At 42.6% G+C, this 14,060-nt stretch overlaps 1 protein-coding gene across 8 annotated transcripts in view; it reads left to right on the top strand.

Annotated features, from left to right (window-relative positions):
• Nucleotides 1-14,060, top strand: part of Ebf1 (EBF transcription factor 1) — a 389,901-nt gene that overhangs the window by 296,961 nt on the left and 78,880 nt on the right. For all 8 annotated transcript variants that reach the window (XM_048435960.3, XM_048435959.3, XM_048435958.3 and 5 more), the window contains one exon: nt 13,450-13,576. In XM_048435960.3, coding sequence (XP_048291917.1) covers nt 13,450-13,576 — 127 coding nt within the window. The remainder of the gene's footprint in view (nt 1-13,449; nt 13,577-14,060) is intronic.

Genomic DNA, 14,060 nt, shown 5'->3' with positions numbered 1-14,060 from the left:
GAGCAATACAGAAGCAGAGCATCATAGTGATAGCAACAGGGGAGGTAATGATGTTGGTTAATTCTAAATCAAATAAAAGTAAAATTATGTGATCATCTTTTACTTTTTTATAGGCCAAAATAAATTATCGATCAAGTTCAAAGTCATTTGTCAAGGCTTGGGTTGGCTAGAATCACAGCTCAATATTGTATTTAAGGTCTGGTATCTATGATAAAGCTTTAGGAAAATGCAGTTTGACTAAGTAGCTGGTGTTCCTGGAGACCTTACTTCCAGCCAGGCTGCATGCATGCCAAGTGTTTATGATGGCTGTCACGCGAGCCCTGGGACCATTGCACACAGTGCTGCTGTTCTCTTTCAGGGACAGGAGCAGGAGACTCCATAGTTGGTCAGCTACTAAGTTTTTTCAGGTTAGAGGTGGGACTTGAACTCACAGGTCCGCTTGTGGGGCTCAACCTCACCACAGCTCCTGCTTTAACCTGGACCATGGCCCCCATCTGGAGATCTTAACCCCCGAGGTTAGGGTGTTTGTGCCCATCCTTGCTAACACTGCCCCATGCTGAGGGCGGGGCTCCTACCAGTGTTGGCATCTTCACCAGTCTGTGGAAGTGGCATGGACAGTCTCACAGATCTGCGAGGGAGACCCTACATTTTTCAGTTGTGTATGTTTTGGTTGGAGCCACTAAGTTCTAGGGAGAAGTTATCCTCACGGAGGAAAGGAAGGACAGATGCTGTGGTCAAGGAGCAAGACAATTAACCTGCTCGGGCCGCTTCTCTAGAATTAGGTCCCTGTCTATCCAATGCCTTTATTCCTAACCATGTGATCTGTGGGCCTGGCATCTCTGAGATCCAGTACCTGTAATCTGAAGTAGACTTTTTTTTTTAATCTTTTCTCCATCTCTCCCACTCCATAGCCCAGAGCACCGAGGCTGGTGCACCGGGACAAGCAGATAGTGGTGCAGATTAGCAGTTGATGCTATTATGTGCCGTCTTTTTTTAGCTGGAGAATTTAAAGAAAGAAAAGGCAGAGAAAATAGGAGCAGCTTAATTTACCCTCAACATGTGCTCTTCTACTACCAAGTCATCTTTTGCAAATGAGTAGTTCAACTTAGCTCCTTGCTATCCCCTGAGGGTTGAAAGAGGGAAAGGTGGCGCTCCATGGGTCCCGCCCGCCCTCTGTGTGTGCTCCCCGTGACAGGATTCTTGTGATTGTATTCTCCATCCTTTTGTTCTTTTTTTGATGTTTCTTGCCTTCTTTCCTATCCCCCTTTTAGTCAATTTTTAACTGATATTCTCAACACCGTCTCCCCACCTTACCTCCAGTTACTTAGAAGAAAATGCATTATAATGTTTTATATATCCATGGAGAAAAGCCACCAGAATTGATGAGAGCTAAGGTTGAATGTGGGTGAGTGGGTTTTTTTCTTTCTTTCCTTGAGCAGCAATGTGGTTGGCTGTTGTTCTTTACCTCCCACTGGGCGTGTGGAGCAGGGAGGGGCTTGTGCAACTGGTCTGTACAGCGAGTGCATCATCATTTCAATATCTCTTCTGAATTCCTTCCACTTTTAAACAATGAGTAGGCGCTGCCTTGCTTACTGGTCGGCTAACACTGGGATAGGTACCGGGGGCAATTAAAGTTGGCCTTTGTGGGATTTGGTGTTTTACTTGGAAAGACAACTTGCTCCCACGAAACAAATGAGAGAGTTGCATAACATTTATATAATCTAGTATTAAATTTGTGGCTTGCAATTCATGGCAAGGTTCTAGAAGACAGGGAGCAGAGGAGTCCGAGGGAGACGGTTCAGAAAACCAATCAAGTTCCAATTATTTTTGGATGGCTCTGTGGTAGGTATTTTAGGCTCTCACGATCTTTTTATTTAATCACAGAAAAAGCAAACAGGATGCATACTAAGGTATTTAATTGACTTTTTTTTAAGTACAACATTGAGATGGGGGAATCAGCAGAATATATTCTAAGTGATGATGTAGATTACAGGGGCTAGTGGTGGGAAAAAGCCAAGAGTGGGCAGGTACTCGAGTCATACTACTCGGAAAATAGAGAGCTATTATTCAATGGCGGGGACTGGGCCTCAATTTTCTCACTTGGAGATGAAGCATCTACACTGCGTTTTCTTTAAAATCAATCATACAATTCCTTTTCTCTAGTATGAGGCAGAGAGGTAGACAGATATGCGGTGAGAGACAGCGCCGAGTGTACACCTTTGTTCTTTGCTTTGGACCACACTTGGCAGCCAACAGATACCCAGCCCGTTTACAAAAGCATTCTTGGGACATCACCAAAACAATGTAATTAGTCACGAAGTTGGCTCTCCCTACTGCTGTCCCCAGTGAGCACTTTCTCGCTCTCGGGTCCTCGGGCTCTAGTATTTGCTACAAACAGGAAGTATGCACAACACCATCCTCCAGATAGTTACATGGAGTGCTAGTTTCTAGGGATATTAATAGATGGCCCACACCAGATGAGAGAATGAAATTCTTCTTACCCCATTAACTTTGGTAAATATTGAGGGAATCACATCCAGCTTCCCCTTGAATAACTTTTGAGGCACCATCATGCCCTGAGACCCTAGCATTTGGTGTTCGACATGTCGCACACCTCCATAGCTGCAGAATCCCTGATCACTGTACAGGAAAGAGATTGCAAAAGATGACATGCGTTTTGATTTTATGTTAATGAAGCCAAGTTATGAGATTCAATGGTGAAAGTGATGGGGCCTGGAAAGATGTGAGAAAAAATCGCCTGAAATATTTGCATAATATTATCCAGATTAGACCAGGAATGCTTAGAGCCATCATTCTTTAGGGGCTTCAAGGCCTTGAACAGACTTCCATACGCTGCATCTGGTTTTATTCAGTGTGGGCTTGGCATTGGACGCCATGAGATTTTGTAGGACAGCTCTATTTAAAGACTGGCTGTACCCTCAGCTCAGACTGGAGAATCCAGCACAACGTAGCTGCAGGAACAAATGAGGCTCACACAGGGATACATGCTTTCCTCTTCAGCCAGAGCAAGGGTATTGTTTGCACCTAGTTCCCGGAGAGGAAGTCAGAAGACGCTGCTGGGGAAAACCTTAGTTGGTTGGAGTTGGGTCCATGGCAGCTTACAGGACCTGGGAAGCAGTTCTGCAACTTGAAACCCCAAACTGGAAATGGAGGATTTAACACACACTACCACTCTATACCTGTCGGTACTGACTGGTCTCCTCTGTATGCAAAGCAGAGAAGGAAAGCTGTCATGACAGCGTAAACAACGTTCGCTTCTCCGTGACTGATATTCAGGAATGGGTGCTGATGACTCATGGGAGTAACCCACAGCAAGTTTCCCAGGACACTTTGTCCACCCTTGAATTTTACTGGACTTCGTGCAGAGTCACGGAGCCTTCAGGAATGTGTCTCAGACACAAAGTGAGGCCTTTTTACTTTCAAAGGAAGCCGAGGGCTCCCGAGTGGAAACATGACCTGTCTCAGGGGCGTGTTAGCGTCTCGGTGCTGGGGTTACAGTCAGCCCCGCTGACATCCAGCTTCATCCCACTCCGCTTTACATCATGCCGTCCTCTCGTAATTTCACTATAGGCTTTGAGTATACTTTCGTAAACAACGATCTTTCCAAACTAGAGGCACTTCATATCAGCACTCTAATGCCTCTCCATAGCACATGGTACATGGAATAAATTGAACTAAATTAAAAAAAGAAGTGAAGACATATTGGGAAAACTATCGCTCAGTTACCACCGCTTTTAAATTTCACGACACAGGAGATACAGATGAACATATGGTTAAATGTAAATAGCCATCTTCATTTATGTCATATGTATAAAGACCTGAGGTACAGGTAAAATTTAAGGTTGATTTAACATGTAGGTCTTAAATAACTGGTAGCCATCCAATTTCTTCTCTATTTTTGCTTAAAAATCTGTATTTCTTTAACATATACCCATAGAACATGCAGAAGATGCTGGACAAAAATTTTAAACTATTTCCGAGTCTGTGACTTTGTATATGACCTACATATACGTGTTTCTTCATCTTTGAGAGGCTGTTATGCAAGCGTACAGTGAAACTGGAGAATGTCCACCCCATCCCCCCACTCCCAGTCCCTCCGGACCTCTCCTCAGATGTCCTCTCCTAGTTCCGCCTTTTCTTCTTATAACCCACTAAGACTAGTTAGCGCTGCCTAGATGTGTATGCTTGTGGGGCCGTCCGCTGGAACATGGGAACTCTGTGAGTGGCCAAACCCTCCACAAAGACAGATTCTCCCACCCCCAGCAGCTACCCATCCACGGCCAACAGCTCCTCAGGACTTTGAAGAACAACTTTCAAGCTCAAGTAATTTTATGGGGAATCATTTCTAAATGAGCTAGCATATTTAAAGAAAGGCTAGGACGGTCTAATGACCGTTCTAATATGGTTACGGGGTTCCATTCCTTAAAAGTGCTCCAGTCTTTATTTTTACCTTTAATGACCAAATCGCTTGCAATTTCCCCCTCTCTATGGATAATTATGCGATGCTGGCAAAAAAGACTCAAGCTGGCATTTTCAGCGAGTTCATGGTGTGTTCCGTAGGAGTGTTGTGTATGCTCCCATACCTTCAAACCAGAAAGCATGGGAATGTGATGTGCTTAAACAAAGAGGATCCATGCTGGCTACAGTCCTGCAGCATTTATGAAGGGAAAGGAATATTTGTGTGGCACTGTGCTCCTTTCCTGGACCTTTAGTGCTGGGGTTTCTGGACCATCCCCCAATGCTCTAAGAGGAGACTTCCTCCTCCTTCCACCTACACCAGGTTCCTCCCCCTTTGCCTCTTTTCTGGGGTTCATGCAGATCACCTTGGGGGCACTTTCTTTTCAACATTTGCACCCACAATCTACCTGCACTTTTAGTCTGCAGTGACAACGAGCTGTTGCTCGGCCCATCAGTATTCTAAAGCAAAGGCTGGCATCTCCTCGGGTATTTTCTCCTATGGCTAACTTCATGCATTTATTCTTGCTTTCTTATGTTCCCTGCGCCCTTCCAGCTTTAATTCAAAGTTGATAAGGTGTGCGATTTAACCTAATTGATGGCTGTCTAATTTTTACTAAATTTGTGCTTCCAAGTCTATGTTGATTTGATGTATTAACTACCTATTATATGGAAGATACACGACACAGAATTATGCATTTTATCTGTCTGAATCAGTTACATTAAACTTGGGCCGTGAGTTTGAAGAACAGTTTTCAAGCCCTAGTAATTTTATGGAGAATCATTTCTAAAAGAGCTAGCATCTTTTTAAAAAGGATAGAAATAGTCTCAGGGTTTACATGAAGGATCTTCTCTCTCCCTTGAAGGTGATGTCCCTGTAAAGTTCAGCTTAACCCCTTCTAGTGCCTGACACAAAGCCCAGAAAATCAACGCTATTATATTTATTGAACGACTCTACCTACTTTTTCATTCATTCATTCATTAATTCATTCATTCATATATTCCTTAGCAATTTTTCTAATTTGATAATGCTTCAATCACTGCTAAATAGATATAATAGTTTTCATTGATACATGTGATGTTTAGATATAATTATAGCATGATAAATATGTACACAAATACCTTAGCAGAAATTGAGTGGAAATAGCAGAGATTACAAGGTAGAAAAACTAGCTCTTTTGGAGACATTGATGCAAGTATTTAGTTTTTCATAGTTATCTCCTCCCCACCCCAGTCCCCCACATAAAACTGAAACTCAGCAGGTTAGTTCATGTCCCAAAGACCTCCCAGCTGGTTATTTGCCAAGCTTCAGTTGGAACTCAAGTCCACCTGAGTCCTGTGCCATCTCCCAACCTTCTAATAATATAGCGAAACTCATGATTTAGTAAAATATGTCAAAATAGTGTTACTCCCATGGAATTTTAGGATAGAGGTTGACCAAGCCAAAGCATGTTGTATGTTTTCCCAGGTGCAGTTAAGAAGGAGCAGACCAGAGCCAGGTGGCTCTGAACAGGCCCAGTGACAGCAAAAGGGACAGCCTTGCATCTAGAGTTGAACTCGAAAGCCTAAAAAGCAGACAGAGAACCGTATTACTGGGCAGCATGTTGATGACTATTCATAAGCGTAAGCATGGGGGGCTCTGGCTCTGAGTCGCTAAGAAGAGCTGGCAGCTAGACTTAAATTCTGCTTAAAACAGCAGGATGTGCATAATGCGTCCCCAAAAGACATCAAGCCAGGGCAGGTGTAGGGCTGTCGTGAAGAGGCGAGTCCATGTAAAGGACGTGCAAAATGATATACTACAGAATACATGTGTAAATACTAGTGCATCAAAATGCAAATATGAACTCTATCACATGTGTATTAGATGGGGCTACATCTTTCTGTTTTGATAGCCTTTATACTGTCAAAGGACCCAAAATCACTCTTGATGAAGGGCAGATTATTCTGTCCATATTTTGGCTTTTAACTACATTATTTTTTCCTCTCTCTCTTCTCCTCATTTCACAAGCAGAATTTACTTGTAAACTATGAACTTGAGAAAAAGTAATCAGTCCTTTCTATAAATGCACCAGACCTCCTGTTCTAAACAAACAGGCAGGAGCACAGAACCAGAGACCGGCTAGTCAGGGGCCGTAGTCGTCTGGCCTGAATATGGCGGGCGCCTTCTGAGAAGGTGCTCTTCGTGTTGCTGAGACCCAGGGCTGAGCCACCCTGTGAGTCTCTGCTGGACTTCGGCTCAGCAGCTCTTCTCCAAACTCCCAGACTGTCAGGATGCCATCTAGGTTTGGTGAAGCCCAGCTGGCCTGAGATCTACATCCTGGGAAGGGAGCTGGGGAAGGTTTATTTAAACAACAACTTACAAAATAAATAAATAAATAAACCCACAAACCCAGAGGCAGTTGAAGTCCACCATGCTTATTTTAGTCCCTTTCTCCTCAATCTGTTATTTTGGAAATCGATCCCGTTGCCGTTCTGTTTTGATACAATTAACTGCATTGATTGAGGGTCACGGTTAACTTCCTGTTCCAAAGAACTAGGCAGTGGATTTTTTTTTGGACTGCTTAATGAGGATAGCAGGAGGTTTGTGGTAGCCAAGTCAAAAACTTTTTGCTTTTATTTTTGTTTATTTATTTTTTTAAGAAAAAGAAAGAATTCCGAATGGAACGGTATTGGTCATTTCTTTCATCTGTTTTCTTTTGGTGGTTCTGGGATTGAACTCAGGCCCTCAAGAATGCTGGGCAATTGCTCTACCCTAAGCTACACCCCTAGCCCCGATTATTTATTTTCTCAACACTCATGGAGGAATTTATTTAGTCTTTACCTTAATTATGAGGGGTATTTAAAGCAGCTTGCTAATTATTCATTCAGTGTTTGAAGAGTAATTTATGAGAACTGACTTATTCTATGGTCCCAGGAAAAATAATAATAATAAAAAAACAAGCACATATCTTCAAGGAGCTGATATTCTATGCAAGGAACCTCTAGTATGTACACACACACATACACACACACACACACACACACACTCACACCCCTCTATCTCTGTCCTTGTCTCTGTATCTCTCTCTCTCTCTCTCTCTCTCTCTCTCTCTCTCTCTCTCTATATATATATATATATATATATATATATATATATATATATATATGGTAAGAGACGTGTCAAACAGCATTCAAAAGCACCACTGGCTACTCCAAAGCTAGGTTTAACTCGCCTATGGAATTTAATTCCCGAGATTGAATTTCGAAAGTCTCCTTACAAGTTTATCTTTGGGGATTCACAAGACCGACCTTTGTGCTAAACATTGGTTTTAGCTATTTCTTGGAAGAATGAAAGGAAACCAGAATGTTTGTGCAATATTCAATGCCTCTACTTGCTCTCTCTCTCTCTCCCTCTCTCTCTCTTTCCCTGAGAATTCACATGCTGATACCCAGACAGGCACTATTTTGGAATGAAAGAATCTGTGTTTCAAATGCCAGAGGAGTCTGATTAGGTGGGAGTGAATCAAAATACACGGGGTGAACATGTGGAAGCTGAGCAGTACTATTCTTGGGAACACACACTCTTCCTAGTTTAGCTTGCTGAGGGAAGGTCTCTGTTTATGGTGTTGGTGGTGTGTGTGTAGGTCAGAGGATAGCTTGTGGGAATTGGTTCCTCTTTTTTCACTGGTTAGGTCCCAGAGAATCGAACTGGGATCACCAGGTTTAGCCACAAGTGCCTTTACCACTTTGAGCCATCTCTCTGGATGTGAAAAAATATTTTTAAAATGCTATTTCTACTCAACAAAAAAGCTGAATGCTCCAGAATGAAGGAACAGCAAGTTTGTTCCTTTGGCCACTGACACTCTTTTTTTCTTCGGAGCTCCTAAGGTAGATTCGGCCTCAAAGCTTCAATTATGCGTTCTGTTACAGCTTCCTTATTTAAGTGTCTGCTCCATGTCCATCACTCAGCACCCCCTGCCTGTCTCAGAAGAGATGGGTATTAGCATTCTAATTGAGAAGGAGGGAGGATGCTGTGAGAATTATTAATACATAAATTAAAAAATTAATCTAGACGGCACTTTAGGGTCCCTGGAGAAGCACTAACCAAACACAAAACATATTCAATATTATTCTCAGCTCCCACCGAGATGATCTGAGCTCATACAGCCTATGATTCGATTGGTAAACTGAGGCATAGTGACAATATCAGAGAGTAGGCGCCATATGTCAAAGATCTGAACCCTACTCCAGTTTTTTTTTTCCTGACGAGTAGTAATAATTAGTTTTCCAGAGAACAACAAACTGCCCTTTCCTTTTCTCTATCCCTTTGAGTTTTTCTTTGTTTTGGACTATTTTTTTATTATTATCATTCAGCTTTCTAATGTTGCAGGTAGTTCAGGGTCGTAAGGTTAGTGGGGAAAATTTGAAATCATTTGTGTGTTTTCTAGTAATCTGTTTGCACACGGCTCACAGCTTCCTGTGGCTTTTCTTTCATATCATGCCAGGGGCTGGAAGACATGCGTGTGGGCTGATGGTGGAGTTACTTCTGAGCTCTGCTGGGGAATTGTTCTCGGCTTAGCTTCACGGGGATAATAATGGTTGTTTTTTGTGCTTCCTATGCTCCCAGACATGGAGGGTAAAGGATGTACTAGGGATACAATGGATGTTTTCAAAGGCAGAGAGGGTATAAAGTCCATGGACCAGAAATTACGAAAATGAGAGACAATTGTGGCGTTATGATTTTGGCCATTAGTCTGGGGAGCTTGCTGCTTCTAATAGGTCCCTTAGTCACGTTTCTAAACTTTCCTGAAACTCACTTTCCTTATCTATGAGCCAGCTAATAGCCATACCTGCCCCCTAAAGTCTGTAGGGCATACGTCATTGAGATAGCTCAAGCTAGTGCTGAGTGCCCTGTGAGAAGACCACAAAGGGTCACTATTGCTTAGGTCATTGTCATCATTACTTATTGAGAACTAAAGAGCTATAGAAAGCACATGCAACGGCCTCTCAGAGAAGACAGCTCCCCCAAAGGCATGCCTCTCCCCAGCATTCCGCAGTCTGTTTTCCTCTGTCGCTCCACTCCATAGGGCTCTTCCAGTCCTGTTATCTGAGTCTGGAGAAGACAGACACTCATACAGTCAGCCCGAGGAGACCACATTCTTGCTTACTGGTGACCTGTTAGCCTCTCCAGGCTGTGAAGAGGCCACGAGTGTTCCATCTGTACACAGCCCCTAATGGTTTCCCCTGAGTGTAATATGCATGCATTTTTACTGTGGAAGAACTGAAGAAATCAGAGAGTCAATCAGAAGAAACTAAAGCTACCTACAACTTTACCAGACGCCTTTTCTGTTAACACGTCACTGCCTCCCTTTTGAGGTTTCCTCTGTGTAGTTACATATCTAGTTCTTGGGAAATCACATGGCACGCATAGTTCTCCAAACTGGTAGTATGCTACTTTGTATTTTTGATTATATTTTCCTGCAGTAATTTCTTTACAGTGCTACCTCCTGCGTAAGTATAAGGGATGAGTACACATATACACAAGGAAGAAAAATCACATCTAATGTAAGTTTAAGAATAAAATGCTTTTTTTTTAGTGTAGACCTTTTATTATTACTGTCTTAACTTCTTTTAATTTGGGATTTATTTTTATTTTGATTAATGAGTGTGTGTGTGTGAGTGTGTGTGTGTGTGTGTGTGTGTGTCTGCGCACGCGCATGTATGCAGTACCCCAGGAGATTAGAAGAGGGTGTCGGACCCTCTGGAGCTGGGTTGATTTAAGGCCCCTGTAAGCTACCCAAGGACTTGTTTCTCTGGAAGAACACCTAGCAGTTTAACCACTGAGACATTTTCCAGCTCTTCAATACCTTGAAATTTTTACTGCATCATTTCTTATAGAAGCCACAGACTTTGAAAAGTTCTCCTCTTTCTTAACATACTGAAACATGATAGGCAACAATCCATGCTCATATGGGGATATGAGTGCAAAACTAGCTGGGTCATCATTTTAAGGTAACTTAATTGAGGAATATGTTAATTATTATTGGGTTAAGAAGAATAATGTAATGATTATTATACCTATTGGAGTCAAACACCTAATGGAATTATGAGAACATTTACACATGAATTGATTCCATGAATCCTTGGAAAATTGTATATGAAGCCATTTATTTCATAAAATATTTTAAATATGTTTATTTTTATTTCCTGTGAATGAATGTTTTGCCTGTATGTATGTATGTATGTGTATCATGAATGCACCTAGTGCCTATATAGGTCAGGAATAAAGGTATTGGAACTGGAATTGCATACGGTCATGGGCTACCATATGGATGTTGGGCCACCACGTGGATGTTGGTTACTAGGGACTGAATCCAGGTCCTCTGCAAGAAAAAATAGTATGTTCTTAGCCACTGAGCCATCTCTCCAGCCTTTCATTAAATATCTTTTAAGAATAGAATAGGAATTCAAGATCTTCTCCTAATCTCAAAAACTGTTTAATGGGAGAAAGACAAGAAGGAAATTCTCAATGGCAAACAGTAAATGGGTTTCTAAGAGTTGTACGTAGCATAAAGGTCACGATTGTCTGGATTCCTAGGAAGAGGCAGACCGCTCGTGCTTGAAAATCGGGTAAAACTGACTGCAGAGAGAACTAGCCGAGCACTGGCTACTCTCTGAAACTGGACCTAGTTTCTCTCTTGTTTCTTATACGGTTTTAAAGTAGGTTTTATTGTTTCTATGCCTACGAACTATAAGTGCAGATTAGCAGATGCAGAGGACAAAGGCACAGAAGAAAACAGAAATAATGTCAAGTGCTTGACTGTTTGGAAGCTTTTTACGGCATGGAAACAGCACTTTGTACTTCAGCAGCCACTTAGTGTTTCTCTGTATTGCAGCAAGCTATCAGACAGGTGAATGCAAACACGATCTTGATGCATCAGGGTTAAGTTGCATTACATATGCTGTGCATATCCGAGACAGCATTCAAAGCATTTTGGAAGGATTCCAATAAGAATAGAATACTTTTTCCTTTTCTTCTATTCATTCATATACCCACAACGCACACATAACACATAACACACATACACACACAACACATATCACACACACACATACACCAAGCAAAACTTAGAGAAACTTCTCCCATATTCATGTCTTCCTCATGTTTGCCTTTTTAAAACCTTAACCTGAGTCTGGATAGTGCTGCCCCTCTGTCCGTGGGCAGGGCCACCGACTGGAGCCTGATCCCCCTATCAGGGGCCACATCTGTAAAGAAAGTTGTCTTCCTCTCGACTGGCAGCCATCAGCTACCAGTACACTCTCAGCAGGCAGATGTGACGCTTCCTGAGCTTTGGAGGGAGGCAGTGTGACCCAGATGTTTCATTTATGGCCAGTCGCTCTGTAGGTGTTTTTAGTCTCTGCCCGCTGACCAGTTGTGAGTCTCTGTATCAACTGTGGCCCCCTTCACAAACGTGCATTGCCAAGGAAGGCCAAGAGCCGCACTCACCTGTGGCTGTAGAGAGGTACATATTTAGAAGGAAGCTTGAGGCTCTATCTATTTAGCAAAATAATAATAGTTTTATTTTCTTCTAGAGTCCATGAGCTCCCCAGTCTAGGGCAAAATTTCAAGGCAAAATTGTCGCTGCTTTTTTGTGAGTGAATCTTAGCTTTCCCCTTGGTCTCCAGAGTAACACTGTGGCATGGTCTTCCTGAAACATCTCTTTGTGAATCTCTAGCCAATCAGCTCAGACTCCCTGTGTATTCTAGAGAAGAGACTAAAGCATTTCTGATTCCTGAGATGGCTTTACCCCGGTGTCTTCTCTATGGTTCCCGAAACATTTAATGACATTACTTGAGGATTTTGGCATGGGCAACTTTTTCATCCTTCTTCCTAGCACAAGACAACTTCCCTCAGTGGCAACCAGGGGCTGAATGTGATTTCGCAGCCCCTCACCAATGATTCTCAAAAACATTTGAACTTGGTGGTTTGCACGCTTAAATAAAACCCCATTCTTTGTCATTGCCATCAAAACATAAGCAAAAGCTGGTGTTGACTCACTCTAGACTGCCCTAGAGGATGTACTACCCACTGTGTGTTCAGATTATCCCACAGCGTTGAGCTGAGTGGGCCATTACTACCTCACAGGGAGAGAACTTTTAGAATGCAGCTCTATCGTGGGTCAGACAGTCAAATGCCAGGGCTGGATTTTTTTTTAAGATCCAGATAATGTGCATTTATGACCATTAATAACATTTTCCTTATATGAACTGAGATAAGAGTAATAAAAAATACATTCTGCTTCATAATATAATTGGGTTGCCAATAGAGTTCAGAAATGGACTTTCTTATTGAGCATGGGCTATTGCATGGTGGAAGGGTGGCCATCCGACCGCCCTCTCCCCAACCTTCCATTTCTCTTTAATAGAGAACCCTTAGTTTAGCCCGAGCCATACGCTATCCCAGGAAGGCAGATCTTTACCCTCCCCTTTAAAGTGCTTTGATTGTGCCTCTGGTAGTCAACGTGCCAAATGGTCTTCAGGGCGTTTCCTACATGTGTTCTGCAGCTAATTAGCGTCACCAGGCCTCCTGTTTTCCTACCTCTGTGCTCTCCATGTGTTGAAGAGCTCAGTTCAAACCCCAGGCACACGGAGAGACATGGCAAAGCCCTGCTCTGCTTTGGGCATCTGTTGCAAGCAGGTTTTCCAAAGGATATCCTGTAGGAGATAAACCATTTCATTCGGCCACGTTCCCTTTCCAAATCAGGAAACCCAGGGCTGCTGTGGGGGAAAACTCAGATAACGCTGTTGTGGCTGTTCACAGAACACTTGGAAATGTTGTTGTCGGCATCTTTCCTACAGGTTCCCTCCAGATTGTGCCCACTGACAGGTTAATGATGTGTTTTAAGACTCTGTTTATGGAGAGCCAGTAGGGCAACTAGGACCTGAGTGCTTTACATATTTCAGTGACCCTCCCCCCCTTCCATGTCTCTGCAGTTGATAACTCCCCATGCCATCCGTGTGCAGACACCTCCTCGGCACATCCCTGGCGTTGTGGAAGTCACATTGTCCTACAAGTCCAAGCAATTCTGCAAAGGGACTCCAGGCAGATTCATCTATACAGGTAAGCAGAACTACAGATAGACATCCCAGAGCTGGCATGGCCTCATGAGATGTGTGTTTTACTTGTGTATGTATGTATATATGTATATGTATATATGTATATATATGTGTGTGTGTCTGTGTGTGTGTGTCTTGTCTCTGTTAAGACAGATTTTCTCCATTTCAACAAATACAGCACCAAAGATATTGCTATAATTATTATTCTTAAAAGCTGATGTAGGTGGAATGGTTTTGAATAATGAAATAATTGGTTGACTATTAAAAATAATATGAGAAATAAAAGAGAACAGGCAAACACTAGACAGGACCAAGGTCTCTCTAGCAGCTTGGCCAGCTTGTTGGAGTTGGCTTTCTAGCACAGAGCTGAGCTTTAATGAACAGTGCTCCTTTCTTCCAGCCAACATTTGAATTAAACACATTTGGTAGTTCTCATAGTTTATTCTGGGTTGGAGCTTTCTTCCCTCCCCAGTGAACTCCACTCCTCC

The sequence above is a fragment of the Myodes glareolus genome, chromosome 9, assembly GCF_982192425.1.
Source record: "Myodes glareolus chromosome 9, mMyoGla1.1, whole genome shotgun sequence".
Taxonomy (NCBI): Eukaryota; Metazoa; Chordata; class Mammalia; order Rodentia; family Cricetidae; genus Myodes; species Myodes glareolus.
Note: the sequence above shows the minus strand (reverse complement) of the source record. Positions and strands in the feature narration are given on the sequence as shown.